General features: G+C 36.9%; 2 protein-coding genes across 3 annotated transcripts in view; one reads left to right on the top strand and one right to left on the bottom strand.

Moving 5' to 3' along the window:
* Positions 1 to 1,431, bottom strand: part of LOC125230097 (sarcolemmal membrane-associated protein) — a 54,943-nt gene extending 53,512 nt beyond the window's left edge. The window contains exon 1 of one of the 2 annotated variants that reach the window (XM_048135115.1): positions 765 to 1,431. In XM_048135115.1, the coding sequence (XP_047991072.1) occupies positions 765 to 959 (195 nt within the window). In that variant the 5' untranslated portion in view covers positions 960 to 1,431. The remainder of the gene's footprint in view (positions 1 to 764) is intronic. The other variant, XM_048135114.1, reaches the window with a different exon arrangement.
* A 401-nt stretch (positions 1,432 to 1,832) lies between these two features.
* LOC125230154 (lissencephaly-1 homolog) overlaps positions 1,833 to 14,200 on the top strand; it is a 51,976-nt gene continuing 39,608 nt past the window's right edge. The window contains 2 exon segments of the mRNA XM_048135197.1: positions 1,833 to 1,968; positions 5,156 to 5,283. Of these exon segments, the coding sequence (XP_047991154.1) occupies positions 5,246 to 5,283 (38 nt within the window). The 5' untranslated portion in view covers positions 1,833 to 1,968; positions 5,156 to 5,245.

The raw sequence follows: 14,200 nt of genomic DNA, 5'->3' as shown, positions 1-14,200 counted from the left end.
TATTTAGTGTAATATCTTAAAAAAGAGACTTGTATTGTGCGTCTACAAAATTTTCCTCTAAAGCAAACAAGAATCACAGCTGTTGTCTCATTTCTGTTTGCAAAAATAGGAATGTAGCAATTACTGTGTTGGAGTGGGTAGATTGGAACATATTTTACGAAATTATAATTTTGTACTTGCCTACTGAGACCGAACAAGAAATATACATAGATAGCAGTAAAATAATAGTGGCAAACCTATTGGTATTTTAAATACAATTGGGGGTATAAAAAGTGATAGATGTGATAATATATACTATTTAGACCTTACTTCTGTCAAAAAGTTATTGCTTTATCAATATTTATCAGCATCAAAGAATCAACAAGACCCAACAATCTATTCATTAGATTTAAGTGGTACACAAAACCAAAGACCATTTCCATTTAATTAATTTCATATGTTACCATGGCAATGCATAAACAATTAGAAAATAAGAAGAGACTGTGGTATCTATATATCAATGCACAATCCGAAATATGAATGATTATTTTGTTATCAGTAGAATAAACTCTGGTAATTCAAATTATCTTAGTGCAATAATTGTAATCAGCCTTAACATGCGATATTAAAAAACAGCAGTAGCACAACAAACCAAACACATTCAACGAAAAGTATAAGCCAAAAATACACTTATGTTTACTATGAGATTTTTGATAGGAGATGTTTAGTGTCAGTGACCTGAGTGCCAATATTTTTAGAACAGTCAAGTGTTTGGGAATACTTGCCTTGACAGGTTGCTCTAAGGTGACTCTTCTCTCTTCAAACGGCAAAGAGTTGGAATGTGGAACGAACACCGCTTTCGGCACCCCTATCTCCTGGTTGTTAGGGGGCTCTGGACCTGGTGCCCAGTTGTAATCCATATTTTTGATAGTGCTCGTGTTGTACACCGGCTTCTTAACTTTTCGCTTTGCTATCACCATCGCACACAGCACTCGTCAGAGCCCGCACCCGCGCCGCGCACACCCTCCGTCGAGACGCTCATCGAGGATCCTGCCCGACTACTCAAGCGCTACCAGGTGAAAGGTCTGCTCACTGCCATCTTGACGGTCAAACGATAATCGTCCCAAGACAACTTATTTATCCTCAGCGAAATGATTACGCTGAACTTACGCAAACACTTTTATTTGTAATGAAACTTGATTCCTTTCGTCTAAGTACGGCCGAGACGATAAATATATAACACTAAATTCTTGAATAAACTAATAAAATATACTACACTCGAATCGAAATCGTTCTTTTAAGAACTCATAATGCACATTTGCCCAAATACAATTTAAAAATAATTTTAGTAGGGCGTCAATCGAAATAGTCGTTCGAGGAACTTACGAAATGGGCGCAAGATCGGACATTTGTTTTGGGTAGGTAGAGTAGGCACGTCCAACGTCTCGTACTTCATCTGTTTAACAGGTACTTTATTGTCCAATAATTTATACACCGAATATGTTAAGTGCCGAATAAGAAGTCCTAAATATTTTTTAACCTATGAATATATAAATGTAAATAGCGATTATGAATATACTAAGAAAAATTACGAAATGTCTAAACTATTACTAAGATACTTAATTTTTTTTTTCAATAATTATTGAATGAAGGTATGACTATAAAGTACCTATTAGTGCTGTTCTTATTCGATAAATACCGATTTTTCTACATATATTTTTTATTGTCTATGATCTGTGTCTCTCCTTTCTGTTGTGCTTATCTGTGCCGCAAGTATTGCCAGTGTAAAAAAATAGAGCTTTTACTCTATAATCATAGATGGCGCTAAAAAACTTCAACACGCTAGAAAGCAGAGAAAAGAAAAATCGAAACTCGACAACGGCTTATTGAGCCATTGCAACGAACGGTTTCTGCCTCGGGTCTTGTGAAGTGTGTTTGTCAGTGATATTTATTTCAAAATAAGTGCGAATTTAAGTGTTTTTGCGTTTTGTAAGTAACTATTACTCAAGGTTTTGTTAGTGAATTAAGAATTAAGTGATTTTACGTTGTGCCTGGAATGTTTCTTCGTCCGTGTTATGTGGTCAATATGGCCGTTCTGTTACATTATTTGACTAGTTGTACAGTTAGTTTTATTTAGTAATTCTCGATACTTATTAACAATTAAGCATTGTAAACAAGGTAGTGTCGTAAAATCGTTTTTATTCCAAAATTTCATTTCATGGTTGATGTGGCAATTGACAGATTTTGACGTTTAATTTCTGATTCTGAGTCACTGCAATGCTCATTTCTGTATTGTATCATTTTAGAAAAAATCTGATCGAAAGCTAATTAGAAATGAAGCACGTAACAACATTGATATACAGCCTATCTTAATGGTCTTTTGTACTGACGTCTAAACAATGTAGAGAAGAAATCCTTTTAACATCAAACAAGGACCGTTTATTTGGAAAACATCAGACTATTTTGATTATTATTTATGTTGTAATCAAAGATTTTGCAAAGACATTGCTTCTTCAATTATCCAATAATGTTTAAAAACAAAACATTTTGGATGTATGTGCTTAACTTCCTTAAATGAGTAATCCTGTATATTATATTTTTCATTGTCTTTGAAAGATATTGAGTCATGAATATTAGGCAGTGTTGTATACATGATAAGAGCTTATAATAACCTGGGATTATGTTTAATTTCAATTTCAATTCTTTTGATTAGCTATTTCTCAAATCTTTATCACATCAAAGAAGTTTAAAATAGATTGATTAAACTTTTTACATCATTATGTTAATAGTTATTTGTTATACAAGGGGGCAAAGTTGTATTTTAACGCCGAGTGTGGAATTGAAAAACGAGCAAGTGAAAGGATTCTATTGTTGAACCACGAGCGAAGCGAGTGGTTCGAGAATAGAATCCTGAACTTGCGAGTTTTTTAACACACGAGAAGTAAAATACATTTGCACCCGAGTGTAACACAAAACTTTTCCCCTCACTATAGCGAGGAAACTACAACGCAAAAAATGCGTTTATCACTGCTTCCAGTAGTTCCACAGGTGGTAAATCATCTTTATTACTAGATTCACCTACTTTTATCAATTTTAAAGCAGTTAATTTGACTTTATTCAAGGTCAAATTACTTTACCCACTAGTGGATAAAATGCGTTTTTACCCGCTGGTATTAAAGGACAAAACACGTGTTTCCGAGCAGGTGAGGGGAAAAAGAACTAAGCGGTACCCAGAAAACAAAGTTTATTTTTGGTGGAGTTCTGCTTATACATATTTTGCTTCTTATAAGCCCAAGAATACTTGATAAAAATTTGTCAGGTTACTGATCCTGCCGTGTATATTAGAACCGCATTCCACATTCAATGGAGAAATGCTACTTGTGGTTGCGATCCTCAGCATTGAGGGAATGAGGAAGAAGAAGAGATATTATAAGGATGACATGCTTCTGCTGCGTATGACATGCTGTGTTAACTTTGGTGACTTATGAACCATTGTCGGAATCTTTTTAATCCAAAGAAAAATGCCAAAAATCTAAAAATAATCATTCAACATCATTCAAGTCATTTAAATTAATAGAATTATCAAGTTGATAAATTATAAAATTTCATTTATAAACAACCATAATTTAATTGTTATTAATGTGTTACATTAACACAATAACAATAAAATAGTATTTCATAAATATAGACATGATGTATTTAATAGTGATGTAATAAAATCAATACTGATGTATTGGCTACACCAAATATTACAATTTCAAAACAGGCTACTACTATTTTAAATTAAAATTGTTTTCAGTACAGATGGTGTTTTTTTTACGCACTAGTGCGAGAAGTGGTTCATTATATGATAGGTCGAAACTTCATCTGTACTAAAAAACGTCGTACGATACACGTGCGAAAAGGAAATTCCTAACTCGTGTCGATTTAAAACACTCCCTTCGGTCGTGTTTTAATTTATCACCACTCGTTTCGAACTTCCTTTTTTACGCACTTGTATCGTAATGTACTATTCCTTAACTTTCAAGTGGCTATGTAGTATTTTAGTAGTTGGATTGTTACAATTTGATTGTCATAATCAGGTCAGGATTACGTTAGCCTACCTACCAGGGTTAACAAAAATGTAGTTTAAGTGAAGTTTAATTACTTTTGCTGCTACTGCCAACTTAAATCGATGTTTTTTTTTATTTGCCATGTCTCCTTATTTTGTATTTCATTTTACAAAATCAAGTTACTTATAGTGTCTAAGTATTAAACGTAAGTTTTATGCATATTAAAATCACAATAACCACTTAATAACAAACTAGTTAGATTTGGTATCACCAAATATTTACTTGAAATATTGGTATCATATTTATATGTTAATAAGACTGGTTTATTTTTACATCTACTATGACTTAAGTCTATATTATTATAGATGTTGGCATAGTTTTAATACCAATTTAATGAAGATCTGTGTAACATTGTTGTGGTAATGAAATCTGATTTGATAATTTTTTGAAAAAGTTTTATGGGTAAAAACTTGAAAATCTCAATTTTGAAAACTTTGCAAAGTTTAAAAGCAGATGAATAACTAGATATTATATTCCAGTTTGGAACAATTTACTACTAATTTTAGTCTGAAAGATAAAAATTTTGTAGAAGAGTAACTTTTTACATAAATTCAATCTGATTTGATCCTGAAGCAATTAGTTGTAAAGTTTCAATTCCACTTCACTTTAACATATTCAGTAGTGCCTGAAAGTAAAGCTTGTTTGTTGTATAAACAAGTTTTTGTTTTCCCAACAAGTATTTGATCTAATTTGATTCTAATGTCATAGGCTTTTTAGATCCTCGCCAGTCCAATGTGCGTAGCCGAATGCACAAACGCTCACGATAACATCTCTTTCGTAGTTATCTATCTCTATCGCTCTTGCGTATTGGCGCGACTGAGCCAGACTGCCTTTCAGCGGCGATTCGATTTCGTTTCGCTTCGCAGAAATGCCATTCGGCTACGGGGCCAAAAGTTATTTTAAACGTCGATAAAATTATGAGTTGCAGAGGCAGGGCTATCAAAATCATTGCCATCATAACTTGGCCTGACTACATTCCTAAAGTTCTGAAGATTCATAATAAAACATGACATGCACACTATGCCTGTAAAGCTTGTGTTATAAACCTGTTTGTCTTTGGTCAGGTGTGATAATGGCAACGGCGCTCCCGCCGTCTCCCGCGTGAACAGTAGACTCTAGTGCAGTACCCGGGCCCGCCGCAGCACCCGACCACGATGAAAATGGTGTTGTCTCAACGGCAACGAGAGGAGCTGTAAGTACTTAGATGAATATTTTTGTCTGGATTTGATGATTTTATCCTGTTGTCCCTCATCAGGGGCATAGGGCTCTCAGGAAGGATTTCCACTGTTCCCGGTCCGATGCGGCCTCCTCCAGGCGCGCCCAGCCGAGGCCCACTGAGCCAGCCTCCTTTTCCACCGTGCGCCTCCAGGTCGTCCGCGGGCGACCTCTCCCCCTTGATCCGGGAATACTCCAAGTCAACCCTTGCTTGGACAGGTGGTTGTTTGGCCTTCGTAAGACATGACCTATCCAGCGCCCTTTCCGCAGAAGTATCTCTTTGGCTATAGGGTTTTGTCCAGTTAATTCCCACAATTTCGCATTAGATTTGTCTGCATTTGGTCTATATTAATTTAATTCAGGCTCCAATGCGCATTGAAGTGTTCAAGAATAGTACTTATTTAGATCCATGTAAGCAGCATGATATTTCAGATTAGACTTTTGTATTTTTCCTATAAAGTGCATATGTTATGCTAAATGTGATAAATTTCCGACTGTTTTATTTAATTTGCAAAGAACAGTATGTCACTTTTTTTTCATGTTTATTATTATTGGTTTACTATTTTATTATATTACTCAGACAGGTTGAAAATAAAATAGTAGTTTCACAGTTTGCATCATTGCGTCTAATTAGTATTTTGTCAATTTTGTAACATTGGTAACGCGAGCTTTGTCTCTTTCTTATTCCGTTAAAGAAAACAATAAAACAACAAATTCTTATAATCTGTTAATTCTGTGTATTGAGCCATCGCTATCAAAGTGGGAGTCACTCGCAGAGACGGCGTAACGTCCGTAAAAGACCATGGCCTTTTGACCTAAACCTGGCTGCCGCGTGTCTACGTTATAAACAACTTTATCTTCCTAGCTACTAGACCCGTCTTCAACGTTATTACTAATTTAATTTGATAACCATATAGTGTAGTTGAAATACTTATGCAATGAGCCGATTCACCTAATTAAAGGTAATACATAACCTTAATGAAATACACCTGTACTGGAAGAATTTGAACTTTATCTCCGTCAATATTTGGATTAGGAATCGGACTAGATGTTTGGCGGACGTATCTGACTCACGAGTATAATATCAGTAAAAATGTTATATATATTACCTAATCTAGTTTTTATCCAAAAACTCAGTTTCTACCAGAATAATCCCGCGCAATATCCTTACCAACCGCTTGAAATAAATAGATATAGCAACAATACAAAGGCGTATCACTGACACTCAAAGGGTTAACACAATAGGGATATAATTGTCTAAAAAGCCTTTAGAAATACTACAGTTTCAATGAATTCGGTCAAGCAAATAGTTGCGCGGTCGCAAGGTCGGGCCTAACGCAATCTTTCCGACACTTTACTGGCACTAGAAACTTTCATTCCCACCGTATGAACACTGCACAGCTATTAGAATTAATTAGACCAAAGGTTTATAATGTTTTCCAATATCCTGTTTACAAAATCAACCTCAAATCAAAATGAGAAACGACTTCCTATAAATCCTCTCCGAGTATAATATAAAAACGTTATCACAGTGCTACTGCACTTAGTTTTACATACAATCTAATAATAATTAGAGTTTGAATTGAACATTCCCTCTTTATGCATTATAATGTTGAAAAATTCATAATTGAAATTCGTAACCCGTAATTTATTTGCCCTGTAGCAGATATTGCAGGCATATGTATTTGGCCACCTGATATTCCTGTTCGTTCTGGTCGGGATACGAACCTGAGATTACCAACCTCTTACTTGAAGGTCAAGGCACTGGCTTCATAAGCCTGGCCTGGGGCCCGTTTCTCGAAAGGTACAAGCCTTGTATTACAAGTGTGTTTCCATGACAACCCATACGATTTGACAGTTCGCGCACTTGTAATACAAGGCTTGTACCTTTCGAGAAATGGGCCCCCTACATGTAAAGTGGGGGCCGTTTCTCGAAAAGTACAAGCCTTGTATTACAAGTGTGTTTCCATGACAACCCATACGATTTGACAGTTCGCGCACTTGTAATACAAGGCTTGTACCTTTCGAGAAACGGGCCCCAGGTCGTTTTTTACTTTTTACTTTATTATAAGTTATTCTCGTAATCCAGTTCGATATCTCGACACCTGGCCATAAACGTGCCTTTAATGTTATTGCGTGAAGATACAAAGTAATCGTTTTACGTAGATCAGCCCCTCTAGCACAACTTGCCTTGTCGCGCGCGAGTCCATACTTGAAGTCGTGCTTGATGTATGTATTCGCGCGCGACAAGGCAATTAAGTTGTGCTAAAGGGTACCAAAAGAAAGGTAGGGGAAGAAGGGTAGGGGATACAAATACCTACTTTAAAAAGTTTGTTTCTAAGCATAAGATGACATTTTGTCCAGACTTGATATGGTGTTGAAGAAAATTGTGGATTGTCATTGATGTCATTGTGCTCAATATGAAATGCTTATCACTATGCGGAATTCCATCAAGGCGGAGACGGCATTCATTGGTGGTTTTAGACGGTAGTCCTACTTTGGTTAGTCCGCTAAAATATTGTGCAAATTGTAAGCTTTTACCGGAGTCGGAATAATTTCATTAGAAATACAAGCTGAGTTATATAGTATATACATTTGTATAACCGCGTAACGACTTACTTCCTTCCGCGTCTGGGTAACTGTCTGCGTGATCTGCGTCATTCTTAGGTGCTATTAAGCTTTTCTTTCGTATTTTTCCTAAAACATTCGTATTTGTCATGGTAGTTCAGACAGTGTCAGTACGTCTTGTACTGAGACTGACTGAAATAGCATGACACATTCGTAACGTTTCCGTAAAAATATACGTCTCTCTCTCAATGAAACTTTAAATAATTGATGATTGTTACGTGACTTTTCGTTTGCATCTATCATCGCGATGTCTACACATCATCAACTGTACACTTTACACTACGATGACAAGCGTTGATAGCAAATGCCAATTGAAACTTAAATAATGTATGGGAATAATCATGTGGCGTTTCTTGGCATTTACCATCCCGATACTTTACGTTTGACGATACGATCATCTTGGCTAGTCCCCTGGCTGGCTTAGTCATTTATCCCAAAAAGCACCAGCACTAATCAGGGATGCCGTGTCCAAGGTAGAAATTGCTACAATCAGTGCCAAAGTGTGCCATTTAATAGTACCCGAGGAAGATTTATTTATTAGCCTTGTCTGCTGAATTAATTAACACTTTGTAGACACAAACTACGCACTACTTGAGAGAAATTGGAATGTGCCTTGTGCGCTAAATTGGTGTGATAAAATTTCGCAGCAAATTTGCAGACTTTCAATCATGATTTAATTATTGATTTCACTATGATTGGAACTTAAAATAAAAATATTTCATATTTTATAATGTTGAACAACACAACCAACAGTATTACGTAAATAACTTTGTAGGTACTCGTACTAAAAAGGTACATAATTTCCTCTTGATTACTGTTTAATTATAACACTTTAAGTTCTCGCGCTTTGAACACATATTTAAAGTCACACACAGGTCGAACGCGATTAATTAACATTATTTTACGACACTAACACACACACACACACTACTATCCCCGGATTGTGAGGGAGGCGATCGAAATTAAAAAATATCCTAAAAACTTTAACAGGGAAGACGGGTATAGATTATCGCCAACATGGGGACCAGTGATTCAAATGTTCAAACCAAAAGATCTATCTTCGGACCAGTGCGCGGATGTTGTGAGTGCTGTGTGTCGTGCGGTGGGAAATAAACAATAACTAAAAGCGGGTAGATTATATTTATTTGTCTACCCCGAACATTTATATAAATTAATATCGGGTAGTTTTGTGTTGTTTACATCTCCGGTGACACTTTGCTGGGACGTCAGTCTTCCGCGACCACGGCCAGTGCAACAAGTTGGGAAAAAAGGTAAAAATAATAATAATAATAATAATAATAAAGCCATTTATTTCCAATAGAATATAAATTTATACATGCATGATTTTATACGAAATTGAATATTAATTACTAATCACATTTTGAATAAATATCTTAAACTAACATACTTATCTATTATTATCTACAAATTATCATCTATATAATTCAAAAAATAGATACAAGTTGTCAAATAATTACACAATGTCATTGTTATTATATTCAAATTATTAATTATTTTGTTATTAAAATACATATTAAATTCTATTGGCTGTCCATTTGTGGACATAGGCCTCCTCCATACTATGCCATGTTTGTCGGTCGGCGGCGGCACGGGTCCACGCGACGCCGGCCACGTCCTGAATGTCGTCTCTCCAGCGGCGTTTCGGGCGGCCGGGAGGGCGGCGTTTGTCTCTGGGGTACCAGTGTAACATCGCTTCGCTCCATCGTCCGTCTTTAGTCCTAGCTGTATGCCCAGCCCATCGCCATTTTAATTCACACGCCTTTCGCGCTGCGTCCATTACTTTTGTTTTTTGCCTTATTTCACTATTTCTGACTCTATCGCTCAACTTTATTCCTAGCATAATCCTTTCGGCCTTTCTTTGGAAAACTTGAATCTGTTTTATGCTATGTTTAGTAATCGGCCATGTTTGACATCCGTAGAGCAGAGTTGGGGTCACAACTGAGTCCATAACTTTCTTTTTGAGTTTTATATCCATATTAGATTTAAATATATGCTTGTAGGACCAGAATGCGCTCCACGCCTTTTTAATACGCCGCTCTATTTCATTTCCAGGGAAACTCTGTTGTAATGAGACTAGTTGTCCTAGGTACACGTATTCGTTTACATATTGAATATTTTTATGATTTATTGTAATCGGCACTGGATCGTTGTTCGTCATTACACAGGTCTTTTCTGGGTTCATCTGTAGACCTCGTTTTTCACTCTCGTAGTTGAGTGATTTGAGCATGTACACAAGGTCTCTTCGATTATCTGCCAGTAAAACTATGTCGTCCGCAAAACGGAGATGATTTAAGCGACGTCCGTCCACTTTGATACCACAAAACGACCAGTCTAGGTTTCTGAAGATGTCCTCTAGTAGAGCCGTAAATAGGTTCGGAGATATTGGATCGCCTTGTTTTACTCCGCGGCCAACCTTAAACTCGTTACTCTTTCTTTCTAATTTTACTGTTGCCTTGCTTCTTTTGTATATTTCCTTTATTATGTTTATATATTTTCTTTCGATCCCCTGTTTACTCAGAGCAGTCCATAGAGCCTCATGTGATATAGTGTCGAAAGCCTTGGAGTAGTCGACAAAGGCAATAAACAAACTCTTTCTGTGTTCCTTGTATTTTTCTATTCCTAAGGTAAAAATAATGTTAATTAATCGCGTTCGACCTGTGTGTGACTTTAAATACTGTTTAATTGTTTTTCATAACACCTATTCACAGCCAAGTTATAAATTAGCTTACTATACTTATGTTTTTACCATCTAAAATACCAATGATCGGATTCCATAACTGGGTATTGCGACGCTTGGGTGTGAAATCGCGATTTATCTGTACGGAAAATCTTCACTGATTTTGCTACTTTAGTCTATTGTCGACTTGGCGATTACGGGGTCGCCCGTTCGCTCCGTCGACCTTTGAAAGTAACAGTGTTCTTATAGCGCCAACGCCAAGCCAAGTCGATGAACTCTGTGCACCTTCCTTCATAGGACTTTGACGCACTGATTGCGGTTGCGGAGCGATGGTGAACTGACAGGGAATCTAAATTTTTCTATGATATGAAAGAGGCGCTTCAATATACTTGAAAGTCTCGGAACCTCATTAGAGCTTTCGACAGACAATGCTACCTCTATCTCAAAAGTTCGAATATTACAGACATTACCTGCTCTCCGTCTGTACGCTTGCAGCTTTACACATCGACTTTCTTCATGTACCGAGAAATCCCATCATCGTTACTCGGTACTGGCGTTTTTGTATCCCATAACCTTAGTTGGACCGTTGATTACATGTCATGAGCGCGTAACTGAGCTTTAATGACGCTGATCACGAGATTCTTACGTATGCAAACGGTTTTCAATAGCTATCAATGAAGCTAACCTGTATTTACTTGCAACAGACTTTTACTTACATTTTGGGACATTTGTTACTCGAAAGTTGTATAGTCGTAAACGAATACGTGTCAACTCTGCTTATAGACAATGGCCTTACGTCAGGTTTGCCCAACGGTTCATTTACCGACTGGTTTGTTACAATACAACAAACATGTGAGAAAACCCATGAACAGATGCTGACACTTTGCGTAACATGTAACTGTCAAACAAGGCTATTAATTAAGACAACTATTCTTTTAATTTATTTCGTAATAGTTGGTACTTTAATATTGAATCAGATTCTTATAGGTAAGGTCACACGCTCATATATAATTTTCTATTGTGCTGTGACCTAAAATGGGCTGGCATTCCTTGACATACCCTTTGCCTCGGCTCGGTGAAAGGAGAACCACGATGTCTAAACAAAGATGTGGCCATGCTATTCGCACGCTATCGTCTCACAATAGACAAATTGGATGTTTTAACTTGTCATAAATTTATGTCAAGTTGCGTAAACTCATTAGAGAAATGCGATCAATGTATTAACGTGATTTCCATAAAAGTGTCGCGCCCGGACAACAATCTCCTAATACGTAAGCCATTGCGTCACACATGGACGATCGGAATGCGCTCCAAAACGCACCATCTTGTGACAATTTTAAACTGCACCCTCGTAGGCTGCCCAGATTCCGCCTTCCGTTTCAATCTGCTCCGCAGCGAATCGGGGTCATCGAACGCGCCTTGATTAAAAATAACGATCACGAATTAAAACTGTAACATTTCGTTGAATGGATATGGTCCGCGATACTCTTAATTCCGAAGATCGCCGAACCACCGTTCTAGCCACGCGTGCCGGTTACGGAATTTGAACTTTTTTGTTTCGTTACGATAGTAACGTTTTGGCCAATTGTCGGAACGTAGCTTCTTTCGCTATTAAATTAAATGAGGCCCGAATGAGCTATATATAACTTCGTTTACCGGTTTGTTTTGTGACATGTAACCATGTGACAGAATATTTATGTTCATCTACAAGCAGGTGCTTCTGGTGCGAACGGTGCGATGTCTCTGACCCTAAATAATCTTTAGTAAAATTGACTTAAGTTATTTGAAATAAACAAAGACGCTATTTTGTTACGTTACTAATAGAAAGTATTGAATGATTTAAACGGCATTTGTATTTTATGGTTTTATTACTTACGATGCTATCTAAATTAGATTGGCCAAATGAGTACTCAGTACCTAGTTACTATATAGTTTTAATTATTTTTCCTGCAAGAAGTGCCTTATCATCGCCTGGGATACTCAAGATAATAACAGTGAAAGTGGGTGGATCAAAAGCAATGTTATTCAGTGTTCCATTGAATAGAATTAAACGATAACGGTCTCGAAATTCATGTCGTAAAGACCAACTATCTGGGCCAAATCGAGAGTTGTACATTCTGAACATCCAAACAACAACAAAATCTCCTTGCATCATACCCTATAATCATAATCGATCAACATTTAGTTTTACATTTGAATATCCAAACAACGACAAAAAGTTCTATTACGTCATACTTTATGGCCATAATTTATCAAGATCATAATCTCGCTCATGTTATGTAAGGTCTTATCAGTTAGAAAGCTGCACTGAAGTATGCGATCTAGTAATCATTCACCTACTGAACTCTTGGTGTATTGACAGCTGTTTATAAAATATACCAAAATACTCGAGTAATTACCCAGGTCGCGTATTCCATATGCTTAGATGACCAGTTTTACTTTGAGCTCATGATTTGTAACAATTATAGCACATCAGAGAGTTCATTTATTCTGGTCTGTTTGTACCAGCAATAGGTTAGCTTCCCAGGCGGTCCTAAAATAAATTACATCAGTTACGCGGTACCGCGGACCTTGAATTGTATCATGTGTGGATTCTTAAATACATTCCTCTGCACACAAACGTACATTTACATTCACTGTAATGAATGCGAATGAATCACCGTATCACAGAAGACGCAGGTAGCATCAATGTCAACCTGTTCTTTACGGGCCATTCTTTAAACGAAGGTTACCGTTGTTATCAAAACAATCTTGCTTCGTTTCTGCCGTGGCTTGTAGTAGGCAATAAGTTTGGAAGCGGCGTGTTTCACGAAAATACTTACTCCGTTCACAAACTTGGTACATTTTTATGTTTTAAGCTTTTTGTAACTTGCAAGAATTATTCTTAAATGTGAATATAATCCTCATTGCATACTTCATTTATTTAATTACTTTATCATACTATGTTACGCACGAAACAGATAAAAACACACTTTGTAAAAGTAATTATAATTTCAGATAAACTATTAGAGATATGTGTAAATGTAAAGACAGATTCTCTAGATGTATTTGTACATACGTTTTTTCTCTATTTTGAAATACAAAAAGCTATATAAGCTACATTGAAGGAATTCCATAAGCAACTTTCGCAGTAATAAGTTTTCTCAAACTTGGACTTACCACCGACATAGCGAGTAATTTATCTAAAGTTTTATAGCTCAGGGTAGATGCAGGTTGTGGTCGTCAAACGAGGCATGCAACCCATTGTAAGGTCCAAGACCCGTTGGCCAAACAACTCGGTGGATCGCGAGGAATGCCGTCTTCGCCGGCGCCGTTTTGCCGCTACATTAAGCTCTGTACATTCAGCTTTTATACAATATCGTACATTTTCTAGGTGTGTACAGTTATAACTCATATACTGTACAGTATACTGCCTCAGCCTCACACTGGAATGGCTAGCTCGCTCTGAACTGCTTCGCGCCTAGAGTTGTGCCGTTCTCGGGAACGTTCTCATTTTACTATGGAGAATATTCTCCTGAGAGAACATTTCCCATACAAACGGGAGAACATTCTCGGGAACGGCACAACT

Source organism: Leguminivora glycinivorella, chromosome 10 (assembly GCF_023078275.1).
Source record: "Leguminivora glycinivorella isolate SPB_JAAS2020 chromosome 10, LegGlyc_1.1, whole genome shotgun sequence".
In the NCBI taxonomy this organism is placed as follows: domain Eukaryota; kingdom Metazoa; phylum Arthropoda; class Insecta; order Lepidoptera; family Tortricidae; genus Leguminivora; species Leguminivora glycinivorella.
The sequence above is the reverse complement of the archived record's forward strand: the minus strand, read 5'-3'. Positions and strand labels throughout refer to the sequence as shown.